Source organism: Scyliorhinus torazame, chromosome 16 (assembly GCF_047496885.1).
Source record: "Scyliorhinus torazame isolate Kashiwa2021f chromosome 16, sScyTor2.1, whole genome shotgun sequence".
In the NCBI taxonomy this organism is placed as follows: Eukaryota; Metazoa; Chordata; class Chondrichthyes; order Carcharhiniformes; family Scyliorhinidae; genus Scyliorhinus; species Scyliorhinus torazame.
Window position 1 is genome coordinate 173,552,068 of NC_092722.1, and position 18,711 is coordinate 173,570,778.

The window sequence follows — 18,711 nt, forward strand, 5'->3', positions numbered from 1 at the left end:
TGAGGACATGTGCTCCCAGTGACAGGTTAGAAGTTCCCTTAGTCAGCCAGGTTGGCCAGTCTTTGGTCCTGCCTGGACCATATGTTAGAAAACTGAGCTCGATGGAGATTTTACTTAGCTCTGGTCTTTCTATGAAAGGCATACCACCTTTTAGTCCACTGGATACCAAAGGGTTACTGTCTACCATATTGAATAAATGCACCTTGTCTGATATTTATAGATTTTGCTGTTTCGTTCAATATTTTTTCAATGTTTGAACAGCTAATCAGTATCTTGTGCGCCTGATTGAGGACAAAAAGGAACTGTCCTTCAAAAAGCCAACATTGGAAAGAATGAACTTGGTGTTTCAGGTACTAGAAGACCTCTTACCACACATGGGTATATTTACTAGAGTACTGAAACTCATCAGGGATGAACTCTATGGTAAGAAGAAGAAAGCTATCAATATTTCCTTTCTACAACCATGCAATATTATTCCTTGCAAGCTGCCAATCAATATTGATTTTTTTTCCCACTTCAATAATATACATACAGTGGGATTATTTTGGTGAAGGAGTGAAAACTGGCACTGAATAGATGCTGTGCTATTAAGACACGCTTGTTGAAAATTTTGTTTTAGCACACACATTTTATCCTAATTGATGATTACCATAATTTGAATTTTCCTGAAACTCTGAAATCAGATATCTACAGATTTAGCATTCATGCATTTTCACGAGGCAGTATATGCGGACTCCATACACCGCTTTTACTGAAGTTGTGGAGTGGGGTGACTGATGCACAACAGCATGTTTCAGAATGGCACAAGGACTGAATGAGGATCCACAGGTTCTCAGAAGTGCCACTGGAGATCCTGGTGGTTCAGAGCAGGATTGGTGTTCTCCACCTGCAGGAGGACTGACTCTATCTTGCCCTCTGTTCCTCCTGTCCCTCTCTCCTGCACCAGCTAGTGGTGTCCTTCTCAGCCTTAAGTCCACTTCCCATTATTTCTGGAAGCCAAGATGACAGATGACAGAGCTGTTCCTTTCTCTTGGTGACATTAGCTGCATCTTCAGAGAGTTTCCAGAATAAATGTTGATAAGCATTGGTGAAATCTTGGTGGTGTCCCAGAAGGTGTCTTGATGTATTTCATAAGCCCTCTTCCAACCTCCTGTAGCAAGTGAAGGGTAAAATGTGATGTACCTTTGAATAATATTTGAAATCCTCTGCAAAGCCTTGTTTACTCTTAATCAGCCGACTGGTGTTAGGAGAGGGTGCTATTTAATCAAAATGCCATGCAACCTCCTTAATGAATACTAACTGTCAATTTAAATGTCAAACAGCCCCATAAAGATTGTTCAGGTGGCTGTTCTGCAAGCTTTTACTCCAAGATGGCAGAACGCAGGCTAAACTGGCATTTCAGCTGAAGACCAATCTTGCCCCCTTTGGAGCTACAACAGAAACAACTTGTATTCATATGTCTTTGCTTTTTATGGAAGATCAGCCCCAATGTATTTTGTACTTCTCCTTGATGTGATTATATTCTTGATATTAATGTACTCAATTATGTAGTTAATTGTTCAGTGATAAATGTTGGGTTAGATTTGTTCAGTAAATTAATCAGCAGCGTTTCAAAAATGTTCTATCTTAATGTGATGTCTTTTAGATGGAGTATATAGTTCCCAACTTACTGCGAGTTCAGCAGCAGAATCTGAAATAGCTGATGCAATTGCCCGAGAACCTTACTTCAGCTTGTTTTGTAAATTACAGGAAAAACGGTTAGTGATAATAGAATTACGAACCTTTATTGTGCATATTACTGATAGCATGACCTGGAAAATTATTTAATTAACAAAGACCCTGGGCGGTATTCTCTCCCCCCCCTCCCCCCCCCCCCCTCCCCCCGCCGGGTGGGAGAATCGCTGGGGCGCCGCGCGAATTGCGCCACGCCGTCCCGACCCCCGCAAGCGATTCTCCCAACCCCCCCGAAACCAGCGGTGCGTGAATCGCGCCGGGCCGCTCGGAGAATCGCCGCAAATGGCGAGCGGCGATTCTCCGGCCCAGATGGGCCGAGCGGCCGTGTGTAAACGGTGTGGTCCCGCCGGCACCATCCACACCTGGTCGCTGCCGGTGGGTACTCGTCGCGAAGGCTTGGGGGGGGCGGCCTGTGGGGGGGGGGGGATTGGGGGGCTCCGTTTACGGGGGGGCCTGCGGAGTGGCCTGGTACGCGATTGGGACCAACCGATCGGCGGGCTGGCCTCTCTGTCGGCGGGCCTCCTTTCCTCCGCCAGCGAGCCAGGATCCATCCGCCATGTTTGTGCCGGGCGGCCTGGGGGAGGACGGACACCACACATGCGCTAGTTGGCGCCAGCCCAACTGCGCATGCGTGGGACCCAAGGCGCCGCGTCTTTTACGAGGCGCCGGGTCTCTGACGCCGTACCGAGGCCCCGCCCCCGTAAATCGTACGACGCCCCTGCCAGCCCCACAGAGGGGGGAGAATAGGGGTCTAGGAACGGGCGCCGACGCCGGAGTAAAACACTTCGGTTTTTACTCCGGCGTCAGCACTTAGACTCCCGTTGAGAGAATCCCGCCCCCTTTACCTGCAACTCTCAAGGACTATTTCTGGTCACAATTACATAGTGTAATGGGTTAATAGAATGGATATGCTAATGGTAATGTAGACGGTGATGTCTCAGTCACATCCGCATGAAGTGCAAAAGCATTGTAAAAGCATTATAATTGCTGCTGGAAAAGTGAAACTTTGCTGTTGGTAAAATACCAGTCTTTATTTTGCACAAAAGAAAACATTCTTTCATTACTCTTGACCAATATTGCTAAGAATATACATGGTTTTATAAATTTGAAATGTGCTTAAAATAACGCATGTACATATAGTATATTTTCAACAGGGGGTTGAAGTGAAAAGGTTGAACTAGGTTCTGTTGGCGGTATCAATATATCATATAGGTACAACATTCAAAATTTATATGGAACTATAGGACGCAAATTAACCAAAACATTTCCTTGAGTGAGTTTGTTGGGGTGTTTCTCGCCAGCCTTTTGGGTGAGATCTATATCGGCATTCACCCACACGTTGGGCATGATCTACATGTTGCGCCCAAAAGGTAGTGCAGCATGGCCAGTAGATGCCGGGAGATCCCTCTTTCGGGGTCTACCCATCTTGCCACACCCTGCATGATTCTCCGTGATCTTGCAAGACGTCAATGGGCGGGATCACTGTGTTGCAAATTTACATATTAGAGAGAGACAACTAGTCTCACTCTAATATGCATTTTCCTGAGGTACCCGAGGTGTTGGAATCTAACCCCTTCACCTGGGAGACCTTGGACGAGCGCCACAAATGGAGCCCAGACGGAATAGCACTAGTGGGGATTCTCCCAGGGGATTGGAGGCATCCAAATGCTTACCCTCTGGGCAGGGTGGCACTCTGACACTGCTGGTGCCACCTGGGCACCTTGACACTGCCAGCCTGGTACCCAGATGGCAGTGCCAGATAGCAGGGTGCCGGGCTGGCATTTTTTCTGTTCCAGTAATCGTGCCCGCGGGTGGGGTGTGGAGGGGCCCAAGGACCCCCTTATGGGTGAGTTGGGACTTTGGGGGAGTTTGGGGGTTGTGTCGTGGGATTGAAAGATTGGGACGGCATTTAAAAATGGACCAGTACAGGGCAGCACGGTGGCGCAATGGGTTAGCCCTGCAGCCTCACGGCGCCGAGGTCCCAAGTTCAATCCTGGCTCTGGGTCACTGTCCGTGTGGAGTTTGCGTGGGTTTCACCCCCACAACCGAAAGATGTGCAGGGTAGGTGGGTTGGCTGCGCTAAATTGCCCCTTAATTGGAAAAAATGAATTGGGTACACTAAATTTTTTTTTTTTAAATGGACCAGTGCTAAAGAGCACCTGTTGTGGGCTCGCTGGGTAGGCTGTTAGTTCCTGGGTGCTGGGAGAATCTGGCACGTGCATGTTTAAATTAGCCATAAGCTGATCAGGCTCTTGCCCAGCTTGGGCGAGATCCAGATTGCGATGTCTCACAAGGTTTGGTTGAATCTCGCGAGACGCCTCGAGCATTGCGAATCTCGCGAGAGGCCTCTCACGAGATTCAACATCTTCGTCGCACCATCAGGCCGGGCGTGACAAGGCTGGTAAATTGCACCCATAGATTATGTCGATAAACAAATCCTTAAAGCATCTTGCATTCAGTAATTGATGCTCACACTGACTAGGACACTAGCATTTAATTCAAATATATAATACAGTCATTAATTACGTAATGTGTCAGTTCATCTTCTGATTAAATCTCAAATTTAGCATTTTCCGTTAAATTCATCTTCTAACTCTCATGTATTTTTTTCTCATTATACCAGTTAATGGCCATGTTCTTTTTGCCAGACATCACTTTGTCAGTGATTGTGGCGAGGAATATTTTGTTCTTCTCATCCTACCTGGATAGGACTGTAGGTTGAAGATGTGAAAGCACTGCAGTTAATTTACAATGCTAGATAGATTTCTGCTTCCAGCTATCCAGTGCATGGATTCGCTAGTAAAACAGTTATAATTTTGTATATGGTTCAGTTTAAAATGGATCATTGTAATTTTGTGGACTTAGATGTTAACACATGGATGATTTGATTAAATTTTGCTGCACACTTGTTGACATATCAAATTACCTTCTTGTCATCTCCATGTAAGAGTGGGGCCATTGTTTCAAGCATGCATATACATTTAATGAATCTAGGGCCATGATTCTAAGAATGTTATGGGAAATATCTTCAAGGGATGTTCGTGAACAAAAAAACCCAATTGTGATAAATGTTAATACTGTTCAACAAAAAATGAATTGTTTCAAGGGAGTTTCACTTGTGAGGCTTATTAGTGAGCTGTTCTGTCTAGGGAGTGTTTCAAGACTGACTAATTGGATTGCTTCAGAGAGTGCCCACCATGTTTAATGCATTATACATAACAACTTGCATTTATATAGCCGTAATGTAGGAGAATCTCCCAAGGGGCTTCACAGGAACGTAATCAGATAAAATTTGACACTGAATCAAAGAAGGAGGGGTTATCTCAAAGTTTGGCCAACGCAGTGAGTTTTACTCAGGGTCTTAAAGGAACAGAGCAAGTTAGAGAAGTGGAACTTCAGAACTTATACACTAACTGTATAAAATGAACACCAACCAAAGCTCTAGTCTTAAAACAAAATGACCTGCATCCAAGGCAAGAAAATAACCTTCGTTCCGCCACAATGTGCATATCAGCTGGTGTCCATAAACACATCTACTCTGTTTCTTATTTCGCTGGTGTACTGCTGCTGTAAGCTGGTTCTCTGCTTGGCTGCTCTAATGCTGATATTTAAATACTTCTTTCTCCGAGCCATAATCTTAGCATCAGCTGCTGATATAATTCATCGGCCCCTGTGTCTATCCTGCTGAGCCGGGGAAGTTTGTTAATTTGAATACCCTGGGGTGGTTGTCTTAGTCACTGGGGTGCATCTTTTTTTTTTTCTGCCTCCCAAAAGAGGCTGGAAATCCTGAAAGACTGAGTAGTGTCTTGTGGGTGACAGATATATACTGGGGCTTACCAAAATGAAAGAAGAACTGCCCCCTCACTCCATTTAGGCCAACTAAAGCACTGCAGATTTTCAGTTTGTGTTCTTTGCCAGTAATATAAGAGCTCCCTGCCAGTGCTTTTGATGGTGGGGATGCTTGTAAAATAGAACGGGTGGTCAGTCTGCTACATTTCTCCTCCCCCATCACAACCCGTCCCCTATATTAGGTGTCAGGCACCCACCCGCTCTTAGGCCTATTGAGGCTCTGAAGTAGCCGATTAACTGCCACTCTGACCAATTAAGGCTGCCTTCTGTGTAATATTGTAGAGCCTGTGTCATAATTTTGGTCGGCAAGGTACTGACTGGCTTTTAAATTGGTTGGGGGGGTAATCTATCCCCCGATTTAAAATTCACTCCAAGGTGAGGCCTCAATCTCTGCCTGCTGCAATGTTTCAGTCTACGGAGGGTGTTCGGGACAAGGTGAGCAGTCCAACCACTTTGCCTGCATGAGCTCCTGCCAGGCAGAGATTGGGTGGACCTCCTTTGGTATCCCCTGTGCCCATCAAGGTTATCCCCCTCAAGATCATACCCCACTATCCCTTGACTCCAGCTTCACTAACTAGACATCCCCACTGCCCCCCTCACTTCCCATCTAGGCCCGCCAAAAATCCCTGGACTTACACCAAGTCCAGGAGACATTGGCCAGGGTTTTCCGCTCTGTTCACATTGGGTGGGCTTAGTGACAAGAGCAGAAAATATCGCGAGAAGGCCAAAGTTGCGTTTCATGGTGATGTAAAAGCAGGAAGTGGGCTGCATTTCCCACCATTCAACATCTGGCACCTTATTGTATTACATTAGCATATCATTACTTTGCCCATATTCTGTAAAAAACCCCGCCCCGGTCAAAAGAATGCAGTCTGATGCCAGAATGGCATGATGCATGACTGGTCTCAGAATGCGTACAACTGGTCAGCAGAACTCTGAGGGGAGCTCGGAGGTGAGCGCAGCCAAGGGTAATGCCAGAGGTTCTGGGTGTGCACCTGGATGAAGAATGTTTCCTGTTCTCCTTGCTGTGCGCTGCGGCGGTTGTTAAAAATGGCACCCAGATCATCGAAATACTGTGTTGATGGCGGTGCAGGTGAATCAGAGGCCGCCTGCTAGTGCTATGTCATGGAACCTCTGCCTGCCTTCTTTTTCTTCTAAGTTCCACACTATATTGTGGAAAAGACGCCATTGTCAGAGGTGGCCTTGTGCCATTTTTCTTGCCCAATATCAGCCTTTGCTGACATCAGAGAAAATCTCGCCCATCCTTCCTTCTTCATTGGGATTGCTTGTAGTTCCAGTAGTGACCACCTCCCTCTTCTGCCACTGCTGGGACTACAGAGTTTCCATCCAATCTGACTGGCCAGCAGCTCAGTAGGTTGGGGACTGGGTCGCAAGTCCCAGTCTGACCTAATTAAGACCACTCATGTAATATTATTGAGGGGTAGCTGGATTTCTGGTGGACCAGGTGCCATCCCCTCATAAAAATCTACTCCAAGGTGTGGGCTCAGTAGTCCTTCCAATTAAAGTTGTCCCTTTTCCTTTAACCTGGAGATTAGACAGATTTTGTTCATCGCTTCCTGATAAGTTAACAGACACTTAGCTCTTGTAGGAAGTGGCCCTTCAAGTTTTTCTGCATCTCTGAGGTTCTGTTTAGTGCTCTGTGGGCCAGATATTTCAGAGACTAGTAAAACTTGCCAAATTAAGGCAGGTACACTCAAATGTCAGTTGAAACTGGAATGTCTTTGACCTTGTGACCCTTTGGGTTGGGAGTGGACCAAACTGCTCGCAGGTTTGCCCAGGGCCCAAATGAATTTTAAAGGTTTGTTTGTGAGGTAAATGATTAAAGATGGAATTAACTAAAGTTAATCTCCAATTCAAGTTAATCTCCAATTCATACTTCTGACAGCAAGTCTTTTACATCCTGACAGGTAATGGATTCTTTCGTAAGCTATGTTATAATTATTACGTTATTTGAGAGGTCTAAATTTCAAAAATGCCTCAATTATATTTTCATATTCATATTCTCAATGAACATGATTTAAATTTTAATCATGCACCTCATATCAGTTACCCACAATGTGAAATTGTTCATATGGAAAGAGTGGAGCAAGCCACACAGTTCAGGAAAATAATAATGATTTAGTTTTTTTAAATATTGCCATGAGGGGCTTGTTAATACTTTTGAAAAGTGTCCTGTTATGCAACGACACTCCTCCAATGATGGAAAGGAGAGGTTTTGAATAGAGTGGCAGGGGCAACATTTAAGCAGTCTCTATTCTCCTAGCCATGCTTGATATGGCTGTTCAAGCTCAGCTTCTGGTTGATGGAAATCCTCAGGATGTTGTTGATGGGAAATTATTAGTGGTCATACTGTTGAAGATCAAGGGTAGATGGCTGGACTTTCTCTTGTTTGCGGTGGCCATTAGCTGGCACTTGGTATGGTGAATGCTATCATTTATTTTTCAACCTAATGTTATCACCCATTATCCAGTTGCTGCAGGAGGCTGCATAGAGCTGCTTCATTATCAAAGCATATTGGGATGGAGTTAACACCGTGCAACCGCCAGTAAACAGGTTCATTCCTGATCCTATGGTGGAGATTAGGTTATTGATGAAAGAGCTTAATTGGTTTGGCAAAGGAATATGAGAATCCTAAAATTTAAACGAGGACCTTTTGACCGTCTTGTCTGGCTGGCCCTTTTTCCCACTCCTTGACTCTTTCCCGCTAAACTTGAAGTTTTTTTCACCTTCAAGTATTGACCCAATTGCCTTTTGAAAGTTACTGTTGAATTTGCTTGCAGCATCTTTACAAGCAATGTATTCTTGATCATAACAATTGGCTGCATAAAAAGTTTTCCTCACCCCTCTGGCACTTTTGCCAATGAGCTTAAATCAGTAACCCTTGGTTACAGGCCAAAATTGGAAAAGGAGTAAATAAAGAGAAACTATCTGAACCCCACATAACTTTGAACACCTCTACTAAATGTCCCCTTAACCTTCTCTTCTCCAAGGAAAATTATTCCAGCTTTTCTAGTCTCATCACTTAGCTTTAGTCCCTCTTTCCCGATACCACTGTGGTCATTATTGTCTGCACCCTTTCAAGGTCTTGGGATTCTTTCTCAGTGTCATGACTAGACTGGGACAGAACACTCCAGCTGAGGCATAATTAGTGAATGATGAAGAATTACCCTAACTTCCTTGCTTTGTATTCTGTGCCTCTATTTATAGAAGCAAGCATTCAGTATGCCTCTCTAACAGTTTATCAACTTGCCTTGCCATCTTCAAAGATTTGTATACATAAACCTCCAAGGGCAGGATTCTCCGGCCGTGTTAGCCTGACGACTCTTTCTCTGATGATTGTAAGGGTCTTAAATTAATTTAGTATACACAATCTTAACATAGTTCCAATAGTTATGCGCCCATTTCACAAAAGTGTCTTCCCGTACCAGCCTCCCCGAACAGGCGCCGGAATGTGGCGACTAGGGGCTTTTCACAGTAACTTCATTGAAGCCTACTTGTGACAATAAGCGATTTTCATTTTCATTTCATTTCATTAAGAAGGGTACTCATTTTTGCTACATTGACAATTTGATTTGATTAATGCTACATTGACAATCAAACACACAGGATAGCTGTCTGTGAAATGGAAATGTCACGTACAGTGTGGAATATGGCTAAAAGGATTGCTCAGCAGATAGCAGAGAGCAGTCTACCCAACCATTTTTCCTTCATGTGTCTTGGATGTGCGGACAGTGGATACAAGTAGTCGAAAGTGTCTGTTTTTCCTCCAGTCCTTGAAGATCAAATAATTCAGTCAACCTAAACAGAAACTTGAGCTTTATACTGCTAAAATGTTCAATTGGCCATTAAATGTCCTGTTATCAGATGTTCTAATGTAATGATTTGGATTGCTAATGTAAATATTTTGAGCAAACTTCTATTTAAACTAATACTATTGATCTATTAATATTATATCTAAATACAATTAATACCTTTTAAACTAGATACATTTTTTTGGCTTGGCTTTTGAAATCCATGTATATTAATATCCAATGGTTATTACACATGGAAAAAATAATTAGTAGCAATTACACACTTTAGCAGAGAGGCTCAGCAATTGTATTATATAATTCGTCACATTCTGCACATTTCAAGAATTAAATTGGAAATGTACATACTGAAACTTTAAATGAGTTGATGATAAAATCATTTATTAAAGTTAATGCAAATCTTAATGCAAAATAATTTCTTTATTTGCAGAAATGAAGAGGCAGAGGCTGTCTGCACTAAATTGAATGATTTAAGAGAGACGTAAGTGTACATTTCTGTACTTAACTGTTCAATCATCTAAACTTGCCTATGAACAAAAACTTGGTAGGGAAGCTGACTTTTATTTTCAAAGGATACTTCATTTTGTGAGCATAGTGCTTGACAGGCAAGACAAGTCGTGATCAAAGTATTGCTTTACTGTTTAAAAAATCCATTGTTGCCATCACTTAAGGTGACATTTTGGACGGTTTTCTCATATATTTTTTTTACCTTACAAGCTGCATTCCACAATGTAAAATGTAACCTCATTCAGCTAGTAGAGTGGACCATTTTGACTGTAATCTTCCACAAGTCCTCAAATTCAAGGTTCAGCATTTGATCTGAGCCGTTATGGGGTAATAATAAAAGCTCAAAGTTATCTTAGTTGAGATTGTTTTGCGTTACTGTCTTTATGAAGAAAAATAGTACAATATGGAAACGTAACTGTATTTGAATTGTTTAAATGACTGTATTTCAGTTATTTTAAATATTTAGTTACTTGATAGTTTATCGGGAGTGGGTTGGGGTGGGGGTTGTGGGCAGGAGGGGTGCGGTGGTGGAAAGTCAGCATCTTGCAATCTGGTGATAGGTATGTGTCCAGTGGAGTGGTAAGAGTACAATAGTGAATACTCCTCCATTTAATCTGATCAGCCATGGCGGAGCAGGCTAGAAGGGCCAAGTGGCCCAATCCTGCTCATAATTCATTTGTTCGTACGCTCATAACCTTCTTTCTCTGATATTTTGTCAAAATATTTACAGGGAGCAATCGACCGTGGCGGGTGTGCTGGAATGCAAAATTTGGCATGAGGCCAAAAGTTGGATATTCACCAATGGGAAGATAAGTGGGAATTTTCCCCTTAGGACTTTCCTGCCAGCTTGAAGACTGACTTTCCCATTGATCCATGTCATGAATTGCTTTAGCATGTCATGAATACTCATTAAACACATTCGAATCCCTCCTAATAAAGTGCCATGTCTGTGGGTAATTACTGATTTACGAACAGATAAAAGTGGCTTACCTTCACTTGACTCATGACTTCGAGGTGGGTAAACCCAGACTGTGCCTACCTTTCACTGTTCTCTTGCCATATCTTGCTGCTGTGCCACATCCTGATACTGGCAAAGCTGCTTTCTTAGGCGAGACCACGGTGGGTGAGAAGGCAAGGTTGCAATGTACCCGGAGAGACTGCTGTGGGGCACAGGCAGGGGTGCAATGTACCTGGAGAGACTGTTGTGGGGCAGGGCTGCACTGTAAAGAGCCTGTTGTGGGGCAGAGGCAGGGCTGCACTGTAAAGAGCCTGTTGTGGGGCACAGACAGGGCTGCACTGTAAAGAGCCTGTTGTGGGGCACAGACAGGGCTGCAATGTACCCTGAAAGACTGTTGTGGGGCACAGACAGGGCTGCAATGTACCCGGAGAGACTGTTGTGGGGCACAGACAAGGCTGCAATGTACCCGGAGAGACTGTTGTGGGGCAGGGCTGCACTGTAAAGAGCCTGTTGTGGGGCACAGGCAGGGCTGCACTGTACCCTGAGAGAATGTTATGGGAGACAAGCTGGGCTGTAATGTACCCGGAGAGACTGTTATAGGGCACAGACAAGGCTGTAATGTAGCCGGAGAGACTGTTGTGGGGCACAGACAAGGCTGCAATGTACCCGGAGAGACTGTTGTGGGGCAGGGCTGCACTGTAAAGAGCCTGTTGTGGGGCACAGGCAGGGCTGCACTGTACCCTGAGAGAATGTTATGGGAGACAAGCTGGGCTGTAATGTACCCGGAGAGACTGTTATAGGGCACAGACAAGGCTGTAATGTAGCCGGAGAGACTGCTGTGGGGCACAGACAGGGCTGCAATGTACCCGGAGAGACTGTTGTGGGGCACAGACAAGACTGCAATGTACCCGGAGAGACTGTTGTAGGGCACAGACAAGGCTGCAATGTACCCTGAGACACTTTTGTGGGGCAGGGCTGCACTGTAAAGAGCCTGTTGTGGGGCACAGGCAGGGCTGCACTGTAAAGAGCCTGTTGTGGGGCACAGGCAGGGCTGCAATGTACCCGGAGAGACTGCTGTGGGGCACAGACAGGGCTGCAATGTACCCGGAGAGACTGTTGTGCGGCACAGACAGGGCTGCACTGTAAAGAGCCTGTTGTGGGGCGCAGGCAGAGCTGCACTGTACCCTGAGAGAATGTTATGGGAGACAAGCTGGGCTGTAATGTACCCGGAGAGACTGTTGTAGGGCACAGACAAGGCTGTAATGTACCTGGAGAGACTGCTGTGGGTCACAGACAGGGCTGCAATGTACCGGGGGAGACTATTGTGGGGCACAGGCAGGGCTGCAATGTACCCTGAGAGACTGTTGAGGGGCACAGACAGGGCTGCAATGTACCCTGAGAGACTGTTGAGGGGCACAGGCAGTGCTGCAATGTACCCGGAGAGACTGTTGAGGGGCACAGGCAGGGCTGCAATGTACCCGGAGAGACTGTTGAGGGGCACAAGCAAGGCTGCATTGTACCGGGGGAGACTGTTGTGGGGCACAGGCAGGGCTGCATTGTACCCAGAGAGACTGTTGAGGGGCACAAGCAAGGCTGCAATGTACCGGGGGAGACTGTTGTGGGGCACAGGCAGGGCTGCAATGCACCTGGAGAGACTGTTGTGGGGCACAAGCAGGGCTGCATTGCACCCAAAGAGACTGTTGTGGGGCACAGGCAGGGCTGCATTGTACTGGGGGAGACTGTTGTGGGGCACATAGGAACATACATAGAAAATAAAAGCAGGAGGAGTTTGGCCCTTCAAACCAGCACGCCTTTCATTATGGTCATGGTTGATAAACAAGTTCAATACCCTGATCCCGCCTTCCCTTCCATATCCCTTGTTCCCTTTTGCCCAAAGAGTTATATCTAATTCCTTCTTGAAATTACACAATGATTTTGCCTCAACTACTTTTTGTGGTCGTGAATTCCACAGATTCACCACTCTCTGGGTGAAGAAATGTCTCCTCGCTCCAGTCCTAAAAGGTTTACCCCTTATCCTCAAACTATGACCCGTAAGTTCTGGACTCCCCCATCATTGGGAACATTCTTTCTAAATCTACCCATGTCTAATCCTGTTCAAATTTTATAAGTTTCAAGAGATCCCCTCTCATTCTTCTAAATTCCAATGGATATCATCCTAATCGACTTAGTCTGTCCTCATATGACAGTCGTGCCATCCCTGAAATCAGCCTGATAAACCTTCTCTGCACTCACTCCATAGCAAGAACATTCTTCCTCAGAAAAGGACACCAAAACTGCACGTAATACTCCCAAGTGTGGCCTCACCACTGCCCTATACAATTGTAGTAAAACATCCCTATTCCTATACTCAAATCCTCTCACCATGGAGGCCAACATATCATTTAAATTCTTAACTGCCTGCTGTACCTGCCCGCTCACTTTCAGCGACTGATGCATGAGGACATGAAGGTCTCGCGGTTCAAGAAGCCACCTTCTCAATGGCAATTTGGAATGGGCAATGAATGTTGGCCGAGCCAGCGAAGCCCACATCTCTTGAATTAATAAAATAAATTATGCATTGTTGCTCTGTGTGCTGTGCCGTCTCCAGTAAGTGCAGTAGACGTTGAATAAGCAAGATGATAGACGAGATGGTGAAGATCTTAAAGTGTATGTGGCTGACTTACCGCGGTGGAGCGGATGAGATCACAGCGTATTTCTTGTCTAAGCACCATGGGCATTGACCACACTGGCGACTCCTCCCAGGTCAGCAAAGTCAGACTGGGCATCCCCTCGAGAAGAGGACACCTCACTGTTCCTGGACAGCCTGGTGAAGGGTTACTGGGAAGTCCTGTCTGAATCGAGGTGCAAATTGCTTGCTTCTCTTGGAGGACATGTTGTACGGCCACTCCACGTAGCTGGCCTGCAGAGAGTGAACGTGCATTTGCTGCTGTTTAAATATTGTGCCACAAACTTTGACCCCATGAGGTAACGGTGGACGATGAATCAGTATCTGCCCCGCCATGTGATTCGGCGAGCCGCTTTCAAGTGGAAGATCAGGTGTGGGAAACTCACTAGTTACCCCACCCGCCACTACACTTAGTCTGCAAAATGTAAAGTTCCGGTCAGTGTTAGTAGAAGTTGAAAATTGTTACATGGCTATTTGTTTATGACTCTATACATAGCAACCTTTTAGAGCTATTGTCCTAGTCAGCTGGCTAACCTATCAGCTACAACAAACGTTAGTTTCTTCTTTGACATACTACCAAATGTATTCATATTTTGGTCATTATACCACATATTATCAAAACCTGAAAAAGTTTTAAAATGGAAGTCTTGGAGCTTTGTAAACATTTGAGTTATTAATTTGTGATGAGTCCACCTTAATAATAATCACATTTCCCAATTCCCAGTATTATGATGTCAGGGTGATTAACTTAATTGTACACGCATTTCTCAGAAGTTTTCATTACATAATGATGTATTTCCCCATAACATTAACATTTTTCAGCATATGATGAATATGTCTCATTATGTAAAGTGAGTTTAATACATGTGCCTGCAAATTAAATGTTTCAAATTCCATAGTTACATAATTGTTGCCCTCTTCCCTTTATAACAAGTTAAAACTGTTCCAAACCATTATCGTGTGTGTCTTTGATTTTAAGTTTAAAAAATTTGTACAGAAATGAGTACAGAGAACTTTGGTGGAGATGACATGAGAAAGAAATAGATGCAGAGTTATAATAAAGTAGCTGTGCACAATATTTTTATGTCAAAGGGAAATTTGTACCATTTCCCCATCTGAAAATGCCGTATGGATTTGGAACAAATTGCTTCAAAAGAGGTACCAATACAAAAAAAAATCAGTCATAAAATGCACTTGAGCACACCAACTGTGAAAATTAGCTGATTGGCTTTTTGTACATCCATTAAGAGCAAATGAGCAGTCAGAGTAAATTATTGTCAGACGAAAGGGACGATCCTTTAAAACAGATATGAGGAGGAATTTTTTCAGCCAGAAGGTGGTGAATCTGTGGAACTCTTTGCCGCAGAAGGCTGTGGAGGCCAAATCACTGAGTGTCTTTAAGAAAGAGATAGATAGGTTCTTGATTAATAAGGGGATCAGGGGTTATGGGGAGAAAGCAGGAGAATGTGGTTGAGAAAAATATCAGCCATGGTTGAATGGTGGAGCAGACTCGATGGGCTGAGTGGCCTAATTCTGCTCCTATGTCTAATGGTCTTAATTGCAGTGCTTTCCATGTGTAGCAAAACTGTTGAATGGCAGCCACCCCTGCTGCAATCAGTTATCCTGCCTACCTCTCCTTTGTCTGTGTCAATGTGCACCCGAAATATCATTACCATGTAAATAATGATCATGGGTGCGATAGAACGGCCTCTTCACACTTAACAAGACCGTTAAACCTCGTGAAAGATTTGTGATGTCCGGAACGCCTAGCAAGAGCGAATGGAATCTTGCAAAACACCGCGATCTCCCCCTCGCTGGGCAAGATACTCATTTAAATATATCTGCGCTGAATTGTTCCAGTGCCCGGGAACTAACGCCCACACCTGGGAGACCTCGCCATGGTGCCGTTTAACATTGGTACATACAAACGTGGACCAGGCATAACAGCACTTTGGAAGGGGGGGGGCTCCTAGGCCATTGGAGACTCTGGGTAGTCAGGGACAGAGCAAGGTGGCTTCCTGGCTTTCCCTCTGGCACCCGAGCACCTAGGTACTGTCAGATTGGCACCTTGGCACTGCCTAGGTGCCCAGGTAGCACTGCCAGGCTGGCACTGCCAAGGTGCCTGTGTGGCACTACCAGGGTGGAATTGTCATGGTGCCGGGGTTGCACTGTCAGGCTGGTAGGGGCATTTCCAGGGTGCCAGTGCCAAGAAGCCCAGGTGCCAGAGTAGCACGCCAAGGGCCTGGGCCTGAGGGGGGCCATGCCCATGAAAGGGGGGATGAGGGGGGTATGAAGGGTGGAGGGTGAAGGGCGGGTGTGAAAGGGCCTCCTAACGGTTGGGGGGGTGGTGTGGAGTCCTGATAGGGGGTGCCTGAAAGGGGGCGGGGAGGACCCTCACTGACTCCATGCTGGAGTGTCCTTACTTGAGGGGGTGTGGGGTAATGAGCGTGTGCGGGTCGTGACATTGCCCGTGGGTGGGGGGTGTGGGGGACCCTCAAGCTTACGTAGAGATCGGGCTACCCTTTCAAAATGGCGGCCGGATTTTTGAGGACCCAGTCACGCCAGCGAGTTCAGCTCCCCACTGCTGGAAACATTTGTAACTGTGGGCTAGACCGGGGAGAAACTCCCTAAGGCCCCTAAAAATGACCAAGTTTGGGTAAATACTGGCGTCGATCACATGAAAAAAACGGCAAAAAACACCCTGCCAAACTCGCCCAAAATGACACTTAAAAATGTTTCCGTTAAATCTTGTCCCATATTTACCAGAATGGTTCCAGAATTGTGGGGTGGGATTCTCCGTGTCTGAGACTAAGTGTTGACGCCGACGCAGCTTTCACGACCGCAGAACTGGCGCCGAACCTTGGTCGATTCAGCAACTGTGGAGGGGATAGCACCGGCACCATGCGGAATACAATCAATTCCAATGAAAAACAGTGGAGATTTGCCGTGTCCGTGATTGACACTCAGGAGGATGACAAGCTGCAGCCGCATATACATATTGCAATCTCCACACACACTTATCCCAGCCAACTAGATGGCACTGGTTATGCTGGAGCACGCCAGTCCTGCTGATGCGTCGGTTCGGACCAGGGGACACCTGGGGGGGGGTGGGGCATTATTCCTCATGCACTTTCGGGAATTGGATTACATCGAACATTACGGGGGGTTGGGGGAGGGCACCTATACGGCCCGTGTTCACAGTGGGCTGTTAGTGGCGTACGCGGTTGCATGGCTGCCTTACCGGCTGTGGCAATGGTGTTCCATGCCCATTTACCTAGACCTCACAGCCCACCGTCCACCTTCTGGCCACCCCCCGCTTAATCCCTCTCCCCCAACCCTCCCAAACCCCCCCCCCCCCCCCCGCCACACACACACACCCCGTAATGTTCGCGATGTTAGAGATTACTCTAAAAATCTCCTTCCAGTAATCCTCCAGCTTTGGACAGGACCAAAACATATGAACATGGTTTGCAGGGCTCCCCACCCCAATGCAACGCTCATACACATATTCTACCCCCTCAAAGAGCCAGCTCATCCTCGCCCTTGTGAGGTATGCTCTATATACCACCTTCAGCTGTATCAGCCCCAACCTCGCGCAAAAGGTGGAGGTGTTCATCCACCGGAGCACCTCACACCAGAACCCCTCCTCCATGCCCTCTCCCAACATTTCCTCCCAATTTGCCTCGATCCCATCCAGCGGTGCTTTCTCCTCTTCCAACATAGCCCCGTAAACCGCCGACGGTACCTCCTACCTCCAGGAGGCCTGGGAAGATCATGATCTAAATTCTCACTGCCGCAAATCTCGTTCGTCTCTCTCTCTCTCTTTCGATTTAATGGCCATTACGGTGTTTGTGCCAGTGGCCATCGGGCCTGCTAAACCGAGCCCTACGGGTGGGAATTTCCATGCCCATGCGGTGTGTTTCTTGGCGGCGGAGGTGGCCCGTCATTGGCCAGCTGCTGTCAATGGGCTTTCCCCTTCTATGCACCCTCCAGCCACTGTGGAAGTTTGGCTGCACCGCTTCGCCATTGGTGGGACTGGAAGATCCTGTCGGTGGAAATGGCCGGAGAATTCTGGCCTGTGCCTCCATAGACACCATGGTCAGGATTTTCCAGTCCTGCCCGTGGCGGGAATTTTTGTGGGCAGGACGGAAAATATGACAGACTAGCCAGGCAGGGATTTCCAGTGCTGGGGCATTGCGGAAGAAACGATCCTCCACCCGCTATACGCCACCCCCGACCCCGTCCCACTGCCGGTAGACACATGGCCACATGCGAAGAGGCAGAGAAGGCCCCATCGTCATTGGAGAGAGGGGGAACACTCGGACCTGGAGTAATAGATCTCCCCATGGGGCTCATGGAATACAAGTTTCACTGGTAACAGGGGAGAGGCCCGCCCAGTTGGGACTCATGAATTCAGCCCTTTAGATGCCGACCGAATCTGGACCAGGAAATCTGGTAACTCTGGGCTGGGCTCGTGGTATGCCACGAGAGTGGCTTTACTTTTTGAGTTACAAATAAACAAAATTAACCTTCAAAGTTGTTTGTCTGGACTACAACAATGGTTACTGATAACTGCACATATTTAAAAAAAAAAAAAAGCTATTGACCCTGATGACCTTGGCGGTCAGCCTCTGCCTGAGAGGGTGTGCTCAGCGACGTGGCTGGGCACTCCTCAGTTGTCGCAGACTTTGGAGGGAGTCCTTCCACACTTCTCCACTTTGCACCATGCTAACTCTACTCGCTCTTGCCGAGCACAGAAGATCATTGAACTTTTTATGGCACTGAATCCATGTGCAGTGGACAAGTCGTGCCTACTGACCTCGGCTTCTACTTCACCTGCCACCTTCTTGATGCCATCCTGAAGCATTAGGATGTTCTGCCTCGCACTCACTGCCAGTCCTGCCCGCGGCGGGAATATTTGTGGGCAGGACGGAAACTTTAACGGACTAGCCAGGCAGGAATTTCCAGTGCTGTAGAAAATCCAAGCCTGAGACTATTAAGTGCTAATTAAACTTCATAAAGGAATAAAATAAATTAGCCTGATTATTATTCCGCCTTTTGATTTTAATTGTTGTCAGAATTTTACGTCCAAAGTTTGGACCGAAGCGTGTAAAATCACCACTGTACACTTGTGTGATTTTTGAGTG

The 18,711-nt window shown here is 46.3% G+C and overlaps 1 protein-coding gene across 2 annotated transcripts in view; it reads left to right on the forward strand.

Annotated features, from left to right (window-relative positions):
* LOC140393235 (uncharacterized) overlaps window positions 1-18,711 on the forward strand; it is a 407,232-nt gene that overhangs the window by 40,770 nt on the left and 347,751 nt on the right. For both annotated transcript variants that reach the window (XM_072479489.1, XM_072479491.1), the window contains exons 3-5: window positions 262-423; window positions 1,646-1,757; window positions 9,844-9,894. In XM_072479489.1, the coding sequence (XP_072335590.1) occupies window positions 262-423; window positions 1,646-1,757; window positions 9,844-9,894 (325 nt within the window). The remainder of the gene's footprint in view (window positions 1-261; window positions 424-1,645; window positions 1,758-9,843; window positions 9,895-18,711) is intronic.